The sequence below is a fragment of the Solanum tuberosum genome, unplaced genomic scaffold (assembly GCF_000226075.1).
Source record: "Solanum tuberosum cultivar DM 1-3 516 R44 unplaced genomic scaffold, SolTub_3.0 scf00406, whole genome shotgun sequence".
Lineage (NCBI taxonomy): Eukaryota > Viridiplantae > Streptophyta > Magnoliopsida > Solanales > Solanaceae > Solanum > Solanum tuberosum.
This window is the reverse complement of record NW_006239327.1, coordinates 57,131-67,765: the sequence shown is the minus strand read 5'-3', so window position 1 is coordinate 67,765 and position 10,635 is coordinate 57,131. Positions and strand designations below refer to the sequence as shown.

General features: G+C 34.1%; 2 protein-coding genes across 2 annotated transcripts; both read left to right on the top strand.

The window, feature by feature from the left end:
- The first annotated feature begins 2,196 nt into the window (after positions 1–2,196).
- On the top strand, positions 2,197–5,271 carry LOC107057917 (LRR receptor-like serine/threonine-protein kinase FLS2). Its single transcript, XM_015303049.1, has 5 exons — positions 2,197–2,860; positions 2,934–3,005; positions 3,563–4,516; positions 4,600–5,135; positions 5,227–5,271. The coding sequence occupies exons 1-5, from the start codon at positions 2,197–2,199 to the stop codon at positions 5,269–5,271; spliced, it is 2,271 nt and encodes a 756-aa protein (XP_015158535.1).
- On the top strand, positions 5,203–6,177 carry LOC107057921 (probable LRR receptor-like serine/threonine-protein kinase At3g47570). The gene is made up of 2 exons (XM_015303053.1): positions 5,203–5,556; positions 5,646–6,177. The coding sequence occupies exons 1-2, from the start codon at positions 5,277–5,279 to the stop codon at positions 5,993–5,995; spliced, it is 630 nt and encodes a 209-aa protein (XP_015158539.1). The 5' UTR covers positions 5,203–5,276; the 3' UTR covers positions 5,996–6,177.
- Positions 6,178–10,635: the final 4,458 nt, after the last annotated feature.

The window sequence follows — 10,635 nt, the reverse complement described above, 5'->3', positions numbered from 1 at the left end:
GCCCCCTCGCGCCAACCCCAATCAATTTTTTTATTTTTAAAAAATTTTGAAAAATATTTCAAATATTTTTAAAAAATCATTTTTTATGCCACACCCTCCCCTCAATTTTTTTTTTAAAAATAAAAATTCGTGGGTCGAAAGTCTGGGTCAGATCTCAGGGTCAGATTTTAGAACGGTCATCAGGGTCTTGTCCTAGTTTGGGTGTCGGGGTCAGATCCTAGATCAATTATAATGGTTGATTTTCGGATCAGAAATTATTTTTCTAATGAGTATTATTTAGTCTCAAGCCAAAAATAAAAGATAGTTTCTGAAAAATATTTTTCATTCACCAACCAAACATTAAAAAATATTTTCAACTCACCAACCAAACATGAGAAAATAAGTTAGAAATCTACTTGTTTTCCAAGAAAACATATTTCATGGAAAACATTTTCCTTCATACCAAACACACCCTCAGTCTTACAAATACCATTGGGTTTTTGAAAGGTGTGAATAAAAAATGAAGAGTTGTGATTTTAATGAAAAGTTGTGACTTTTATGAAAATTTGTGACTTTTAGAAAAGGTTGTGACCTTTCCGAAGGGTTATAACTTTTCAAAGGGGTGTGACCTTTCCGATAAAACACAATAAGCATCTGTTCACTCTACCATTTGTTGTCTATAAATAGAGGGATTTCCTCTCATTTTAATACAACCAATTTTCTGGACTTCTTCTACTACTACTAAATCTAGTATTCTAAGTGTACTTTACTGCCGTTGAGTGGTTCATTGACATCGTGGTTTTAGGTATCGATACATCGGTGAATAAGATCGTTCTATCCAGGGAGGATATATTCCATTAACCTCGGATACTTGAGGGGGATAGTTTCTTTAAGGGGAGACTGTGCATTCAGTGATTTCAATTTTCTTCCTTAAGAAAAAATATTTTGTATATTATTTCTAATCTGTTTCTGATTCTATTTTGGTTTTAATTTTCTAGTTCTGGAAATGCTCTTTAAACTCTGTTGTTTCTTATCAAGTTCTTTAAAGTTTTTATTCTAAGTATCTTAGGAATACAAGATGAACAACAATCTTAAGGAAATTATTATACTATTGGTAAGCAAAGAAATAAAACTAAACGACAATATAGGAAGTGTTTTGTTATTAAACTAAAAGAAGAAAAGAAATACTACGTTCATACTTACGAAACAAGAATGTAACAAAGACAATATTGGAGGTGTTTTGTTTACTGATGCAAAAATCAAATTTCTCTTTGGATAGAACAAGTAGACATAGAAAAAATGATTGTTATAAGAAACTTACCTTTTAGAGATTGTAATATGAGGATTAATAATTACTGGATTAGTTGTGCATTTACTTCTATTAGTAGATGTTTATATAATTTTGTATTAAAGATAGAATATAGCGGCTGTTTTTTAACAAGATAGTAAAATGAAGGGATAAGGGTTTGAAAAATATCCCAACTTTGGTCGGATTTGCTGTTGCGATACTAAACTTTCATGATGACCTATTACCTCCCTAGACTATTTAATACCGTATTTTTTACCCCCAAAACTATTTAATAGTGTATTTTAAAGGTATATATGTGCCCACGTGGACACATTACTATTTATAATTTTGCATTATTTTTTATGTCCACGTGGGCAAATATATATGTTTAAAATACGGTATTAAATAGTCTAGGGAGGTAATAGGTCATCATGAAGGCAAATATATATGTTTAAAATACGGTATTAAATAGTCTAGGGAGGTAATAGGTCCTCATGAAAGTTTAGTATCGCAATAGCAAATTCGACCAAAGTTAGGGTATTTTTCAGACCCTTATCCCTAAAATGAAGTAAATATTTTTTTTAATAATTGGAATGAAAAAATAAAATAAAATCCGCCGCAAGGCGCTGACATTCCTGCGCCTTGCAAGGCACATGGCGGTTGAGCCTTACAAGGCGCATGGAATTCCGTGCCTTGCGCGGCTACCCTAATTTAAACGGTATCAAATTCACAGTTAGAAAGTTGCCCTTTTGGTTCAATAATCAATTTTGTTGCTTTTTTGAATTTTTTGGCAAATTTTCTTACCCTTTCGGCTCTGAACTCCCTTTAAGAGCCCAAAAATTCAATAAGTGTAGGCAGGAAGAAAATGTGGAAGTAAAACAAAGTCAAAATTCCGCCACCATCATGTCAGAGCTTTAGACATTTCTAGCATGCAACTTCATGGTACCATTCCTCCATACCTTGGAAACCTCTCATTTCTGGTTTCCATTATAATCGACAACAACACTTTCCATGGAGAGTTGCCAAAAGAGTTGGCTTATTTACAGAGGTTGAAACTGATCTCGGTAAGAAGTAATAACTTTACTGGTGCCATTCCAACATTTCTAAGTCTGTTACCAAACCTTCGCATTGTGCATCTTTCGAGCAACCAATTTTTCGGGGAAATCCCATCTTCCCTTTCCAATATAACACAGCTGCAAGTGTTGGATATGTCCAAAAATTTTCTCGATGGGGAGATCCCTCAAGAACTCGGTGAACTTCATCACATGACTTTGTTCAATCTGGAAAATAACCAGCTTACTGACTCTATACCACCATCAATCTTTAACATTACAACAATGAAAAAGATTGGTCTCACCTACAATAATCTTACGGGTAAGCTTCCAGCAACTATATGTGACCATCTTCCAAACTTGGAAGAGCTTCACCTCTCAGCCAATCACATACATGGCGTTATTCCACCAAACATAGGAAAATGCAGAAAGCTCCAAATCTTGTCATTATCTAGAAATGAGCTCACTGGAACTGTACCAAGAGAGATAGGCAATTTAACGGCACTTACAAGCTTATACCTTGGAACTTTGCATCTGGAAGGTATTATGATACTTACTTTCATTTTTATCTTCTGCCAAATTGGTACTAATCATGTATTTTCCTCACTTGACAGGAGAGATTCCAGCAAGTATTTCTAACATGTCAGAACTGCAGAACCTAGGATTTGCAAGAAACAGGCTTTCAGGTAATTGTTGTGTAACAAAGAATCTGAAGTGTTTATGTAAATATATGACACGTGAGCCTAACTCAACCCTAAAAACTAGCTCATGAGGGGAGGATTCCCCAATTCCATATAATCTGACCACCTGTCTATTCCCCAAACAATGTGGGACTTTTAGATACTCTAACACCCCTTTCACACCCAGGTCCAACCGGAGCGTGGACCGGCAGCCCAAAGGGGATGGCCTGACCCAGATACCATGTAAAGATACGACATCCTCTCCTCATGAACTAGCTTTTGGAGGAGAGTTAGGCCCATGTGTCATATCATACATGGTATTAGAGCCACGTCCATTCTCGTTTGGACTCCCAATATTCACTCCAGTTAGGCCTAGGCAAGAAGGGGTTGTTAGAGAGGTTAAAAGTCCCACATTTGTTGGGAATGAACAGGTGGTCTGCTTATATGAACTTGGGCAATTCTCGCCCATGAGCTAGCTTTTGGGATTGAGTTAAGCCCAGGTGCCATATCTTTACGTTCTCAAGTTCTAACATGTCAACTCATATATTTCCCCCTCTTGACAGGAGAGATACCAATGGAACTAGGTTATCTTCAGAAACTACTGTTTCTGTCATTAGACACAAATGAGTTGACTGGTTCTATCCCTGCAAGCATTTTCAACATGTCAGCACTGCAGATCTTAGGAATTGCAGAAAACAGGCTTTCAGGTACTCTACCTTCAGATTTAGGTCGTGGAATGCCCAACCTAGACGGATTCTATTGTTATCAGAATAGTTTGAGTGGTTTTCTCCCTGCTTCTATCTCAAATTTTTCAAGACTCAGAGTACTTGAACTCTCTTATAACAGTTTCACAGGCCCAATTCCTGAATCAATTAGTGACTTAGAATACATTGAGGTTTTGAACTTAGGGGCGAATAATTTTGTCAGCAATTCAGCATTGAGCTTCTTGACATCTTTGGCAAACTGTAGGAAACTGAAAGAAATCACTTTTGCCGAGAATCCCTTGGACGGTTTTTTGCCTGCCTCCATTGGAAATTTCTCTGATTCTCTGCAAATTTTCCAAGGATGGTATTGTAAACTGAAAGGCTTCATTCCCGGAGAAATTGGCAATCTTACCGGTGTGATAAAGATGGATTTGTCACAAAATGAGTTGACTGAATATATTCCAAAATCCATCCAAGGCTTGTCGAACCTTCAAGAACTTAACTTAGGTGGCAACATGATAAAAGGAATCATACCAGATGTTATCTGCAATTTATATAATCTTGGAGCATTAGATTTGTCAGGAAATCAAGTTTCTGGTTCCATACCACCATGCTTAGGGAACATTACCAGTTTGAGGTATGTTTATCTAGCTAACAACGGGCTGAATTTGAGCTTACCTTCAAGCTTGTGGACTCTTCAAGATCTCATAGAATTCAATATTTCGTCCAATTTATTAAGTGGGAAAGTTTCTATGGAGATTGGAAATTTAAAGGTTGCAACACTAGTTGATCTGTCAAAAAATGATTTTAGTGGTAAGATCCCTAGCACGCTAGGGGCTCTGGATAGATTGATGAAATTTTCTCTAGCACATAATAAATTAGATGGCCTATTCCAGATTCATTTGGCAAAATGCTGGCCTTAGAATTCTTGGATTTGAGCAATAACAATCTTAGCGGTGAAATTCCAAAGTCATTAGAAGCTCTCGTGTATCTCAAATACTTGAACTTCTCATTTAATGAACTCAGTGGAAAGATTCCCACAGGTGTTCCTTTTGCAAATGCCACAGGTCAATCCTTCTTGTCCAATTATGCACTCTGTGGTGATTCTAAGTTTCATGTTTCACCATGCGTCATCAAATCTCCGAAGAGGTCAAAGAGAAAAAAGATAATCTTGGTTTTGTACATCCTTTTAGGAGTGGGTATACTATTTCTCTCATTAGCCCTCGCATATGTATTTTTAAGATGGAGAAAGATAAAGAAGAATGCAGATCAAGCAGATGTCTTTCCGGTAAAAGGGAAATATGAAAGAATTTCTTACTATGAACTTGAACAAGCAACAGAAGGATTCGACGAAAGCAACCTGCTTGGTAGTGGGAGTTTCAGCAAGGTTTTCAAAGGGATACTTAAGGATGGTACTCTTTTGGCAGCAAAGGTATTCAATGTGCAATTGGAGGGTGCATTCAAAAGTTTTGATACTGAATGTGAGATGTTGCGCAACCTCCGCCATCAAAATCTTACAAAAGTCATCACCAGCTGCTCCAACCCTCACTTCAAAGCCTTGGTATTAGAATATATGCCAAATGGGACACTTGAAAAATGGCTATACAATCACAACTTTTTCTTAGACATGTTGCAGAGATTAAGTATACTGATAGATGTTGCATCTGCAATAGACTATCTCCACAATGGCTATTCAACACCTGTGGTGCATTGTGACTTGAAACCAAGCAACATCTTGCTAGATCATGAAATGGTTGGTCATGTCAGCGATTTTGGCATTGCAAAATTGTTAGGTGCAGGGGAAGATTTTGTTCAAACAAGGACAATAGCAACCATTGGATATATTGCTCTAGGTATCGTAATTATAGATTAGTACTCAGTTTTAGCATGTTCCTCGGTAACTAGGAAGTTTTTTTGTGATTATCTTTTACCATGATTGCAGAATATGGACAAGATGGAATAGTCTCCACCAGCTGTGATGTTTATAGTTTAGGCATTGTGATGATGGAGACATTCACAAGAAGGAGACCAAGTGATGAAATATTTACCGGAGGAATGAATATACGATGTTGGATTAATGATTCTTTTCCGAGTGGTATTCATAAGGTGGTGGATTCTAATTTGATACAACCATGGGATGAACAAATCGATGCAAAGATGCATTGTTTGTCATCTATCATGAAATTAGCTTTGAGTTGCACTGTAGTGACACCTGATGCAAGAATTAGCATGACAGATGCTCTTTCAACACTCGAAAAGATCAGACTCCAGTTTGTCAATAGTCTCCGCTAGGTAGAATTAGACTGTTGTGTTTTACTGAGTGTGAAAAATTAAGGTGAAAGTTCAGGTAGTCAGCCAACTAAGCTACTAAGATTTCAGCATAGTAATATGTTTTACCGAGTGTGAAAAATTAAAACAGTTCTTTCTTGTTGAAACTATTTATTACAGAATTGAGTTAAATATGACGTTATAATTATCAGATCAATTTGGCAATACACATGACATGAAAAATCACATTTACGCTACAATTTTTTTCGAGCACATAATTTTTCTTTGATACATCGATATTTCTATCATGATCTATATAAAATTTTAAATAATAAATTTAATATAGTATTCAGAGATTTTTTCCAAATCTGTATAAATTTCAAATAATATTTTAATAGAATACTCAAATTTTAGTATCATCATTAATTTGAGAAAAGAAGTTACTCGACATAATTTTGAAATACAGAGATGTATTGATTGGATTTTTGTCATATCTAGTCAAATCCTACTAAGTGATTATTAGTTATTTTCTTATTTTGGTGTTTAATATCTACAGAAAAATCACTTAGAATTCTCACTTATTTAGAAAAAAAGTTACTCGGCATTATTTTGAAATACAGAGATCCAGTCAAGTCCTACTAAGTAATTATTAGTTATTTTTCCTATTTTAGTGTATAATATCCACACAAAAAAAAATCCAAATATGGAATGTACATAAATTAAAATGACAAGTGTCTCATTATATAAGTAAGACAACAATGGAAAACTTCATATATGTCTTTACATAGAAAATTAAGAACTACAATCATCCCTTTCTCCTTCAGAATAAGAAGTGTGTGTTCTTTCTCTTTTATATATATGTTGTTCCTTTCTGATCATAGATAGTTTACTAATTCTATATATTTGTGTTTATTTATTCAATTATAATCTCGTGATTAATGAATTTGTTTACACAGGATTTGATTTTTATATAGACTGATAAACATGGATGAAGCTCCAAACAGTTACATGGATGGTGATAATCTTTATTCCTCTACTATACCATGGGCCAATGAATTTGATTTTGGCGAAGAAGTAGAGTTGTCAAAAATATTTGATATGCCTCAAGAGCAGCATTTGAACACCTCAGAATTACCTAAAGTTGTTCCTACGAACACCACCAACATCTCTAGTCATTCATCAACGGATAAGAATTCTTCGAGAATAACTTATCCTATTACCCTTGATGACGATGATGACTATTCATTATCGTACATATATTCCATGGGATTGAAAAATCAAGAAAATCCTAAAACCTTTATCCCTATACCTATTGTTATGGAGAAACAAGGTGAAACTACAAATGACATGATCCTTCAACAACCTCTACCAAAAATCCCAATTTTGGAGAAATTCGAAAGAGAGTCGTCCTTGAAATCAAAGTTCACCACTAATCAGCCTATGAGAACTTCAACTGATTCTTGGAAAGATCTAGAAAATAATAAGACTAATGACATGATCCTCCAACAACCGATGTCACATATTCTAACTCTGGAGAAACTAGAGAGTCATTTGATCAAGTCTAAGTTGATGGTTGGTCAAGAAAATGGAATTAGCAGTGGTGGCTATGGAGTTTTGAGTTCCTTGGATAATGAATTCCCACAAAATACAAGGTTTATTTTCCTTTTCCCCTTTAATTTCCAAAAAATATACTATATATTATTGAGATATGCCAATTATTTTGTTTTTGTCATTTTGGTTTAGCAGTAGCAAAGGAGGTCCTATAAGAAGGTCACCTAATAATAGGACAAGTTCAAGATACCAACCCTTTGGGAAAGAAATTGATCCAAACAATCAAGGATCATCAGATAGGCATGTTAATTTCTCTCTTTTATTCTCCAAATTATCATTAATATACTAATTAGTAATGCTCAATATAACTCATCTCATCTTGTTAATAATATTTTTCAGGATTGAAATATATTAATTAGTAATGCTCAATCTAACTCATCTCATCTTGTTAATAATATTTTTCAGGGTTGGTCAAAACAGTTCAGAGTCGATATTGAACATACCACAAAATTTCGATGAATATACTCAAGGGTATGGCTATTCCAATGAAGCGATTACTTTGAGAAGCTTGAACAGTGGGAATGGAAATGAAGATGGAGCTCCTGGTCAGTTACACTTCAATACCAACTGGCCTTGGGATCCATTTCACTAATGCCTTGTAATTTTGACTTTGAAGAAATATCATTTTTAGAACAATGTTTTATTGCCTCAAAATACAATGTGTATCCAGTGCTCTTCATGATTGGAAGTGGCATCTTGTTATGAAAATGGTTGTTAAGTCATGCAGTATATATATGTATTTGGAACAAAAACTATGGAATTACCAAAAAAGTGGCTTCTCTGCAACAGCTTCTATAAATATTAGTCCTTTTATGTTTGATCATTCCGTTAAGAGTTAGTTTTTGTTATATCCAGTCAAATCTTACTAGGTGATATTAGTTATTTTTCCTATTTTGGTGTATAATATCAAAAAAACCATTTAGAATTCTTGAGAAAAGAAAAGAGGTTCCTCAACATAATTTTGAAATACAACAGAAATTTTTCCTATCATATCCAATAAAGTCCTACAAAGTGATTTTTAGTTATTTTCCTATTTTAGTGTATAATATTTATAGAAAATTCAGTCATCGATCCCATCTAGATATGTTAATTTTAAAATTTCATCCAAATATGAAATCTACGTAAATTAAAATGACAAGTGTCATTTGTCAAATTCTTGGATGGGATATTAGTAGGTTTCCATCCATTGTTTTATCTGCAGGTAATAAGCCAGTGGAGGCTCAGGTATTAGGCTCCCAACTTCGGACTTCAAGTTTGGCCAATTAGAATGACAGATGCTAGGGAATGAGTTGTAATTTTTCTGAAGAGTACTTGTGGCTTTTATGAAGAGTTGTGACGTTTATGAAGAGTTGTGATTTTTCTGAAGAGTTGTGATTTCCATGAAGAGTTGTGACTTTTTCATAAGGTTGTGACTTTTCCGATAAGGCACAGTTGTTCACACTACCTTTTGTTGTCTATAAATAAAGGGATTTCATCTTATTTTACAACAACGAATTTCTGGATTTTTTCTTCTACTACTAAATCTAGTATTCTTAAGTGTAATTTATTACTGTTGAGTGGTTCGCTAACACCGTGGTTTTAGGTATCGATACACCGGTGAGTAAGATCATTCCATCCTGTGAGTATATATTCTATTAGCTTTTCTTTTTCTGCTTATATTTTTTTTTACTGGTTTAGTTTTCTAGTTTTGTAAATACCTTTGTTTCTTACCTTGTTCACACATGATTTGTTTTTTTTTTTTTTATATACATTAGTAACCATGGATGAAGTTCCAAACAATTACATAGATATTGATAATCAAGATCTTTATTCCTCTACTATACCATGGAGCAATGAATTTGATTTTGGTGAAGAAGCAGGCTTATCAAAAATATTTGATTTAACTCAAGAGCATCCCATGAACACCAACATTATTCCTAGTACCTCAATACAAAATTCTGAGGATATTTCAGAATTACCTATGACCACCACCAACATCTCTGGTTATTCATCAACGGATAAGAATTCTTCGAAAATAACTTATCCAATTACCGTTGATGACTATTCGTTATCTTATATATATTTCATGGGATGCAAAGATAATACTAGTGAGAAATTACAAAATCACTCCATCAAGTCTAAGTTGATGGTTGGTCAGCAAAATGGAATTTTGAGTTCCTTGGATAGTGAATTCCCACAAAATACAAGGTTTATTTTCCTTTCCCTATTTTAATTTCAAAAATACATATGTTATTGATGATATTGCCAATTATTATTTTTTTATTACATATTTTCAAACTTTTATTTAATCAATTCTTAGATGTAAGTAAATTTTGTTTTTGTCATTTTGGTTTAGCAGTAGGAATGGCGGTCCTATAAGAAGGTCACCTAATAGGACAAGCTCAAGATACCAACCATTTGGCAAAGAAATTGATCCAAACAATCAAGGATTAGATAGGCATGTTTTCTCTCTTTTATTCTCCAAATTATCATCAATATATTAATTAGTAATATTGTATCTCCCATTTTCAATCACATTAGTTTACATATTATATGAGTGTGTTCGGTACGGAGGAAACATATGGTTTTCAATTATTTTATGTTTGATTAGTGGGAATATTTTCTCATGTTCTTTGAAAATGAGAAAAATGATAAATAGTTGCATCTATCATATATATATATAATAAAAGATCTCTTTAGACAATGACAACGCTCAATATAATTCATCTCATCTTGTTTATATTTTTCAGGATTCGTCAAAACAGTTCAGAGGCGATCTTCAACACACCACACAATTTCAATGAACATAGTCAAGGGTATGGCTATTCCAATGAAGCAATTACATTGAGAAGTTTGAAGAGTAGGAAAGAAAATGAAGATGAAGCTCCTGCTCAGTTACAGTCTTCTTCAATACCCCAACCAACTTGCCTCTATATTGAATCTGCCTAGTTCGCAAATAAGGCTCAAAATACTTGTACAATGTGTCTTGGACGTTCAAGATATATCATTTTTAGAACAATGTTTTATTGCCTCAAACAGTATATATATATATATGGAACAAAAAATATGGAAAA

Bases quoted from the DNA above. Each gene is read 5' to 3' on its own strand.
- LOC107057917 (XM_015303049.1), top strand. From the start codon at position 2,197: ATGCAACTTCATGGTACCATTCCTCCATACCTTGGAAACCTCTCATTT. The intron at 4,517-4,599 runs GTAAGATCCCTA...GGCCTATTCCAG, and splicing joins GTCAAAAAATGATTTTAGTG to ATTCATTTGGCAAAATGCTG. The intron at 5,136-5,226 runs GTATTCAATGTG...ATCTTACAAAAG, and splicing joins GTACTCTTTTGGCAGCAAAG to TCATCACCAGCTGCTCCAAC.
- LOC107057921 (XM_015303053.1), top strand. From the start codon at position 5,277: ATGCCAAATGGGACACTTGAAAAATGGCTATACAATCACAACTTTTTC. The intron at 5,557-5,645 runs GTATCGTAATTA...CCATGATTGCAG, and splicing joins CATTGGATATATTGCTCTAG to AATATGGACAAGATGGAATA.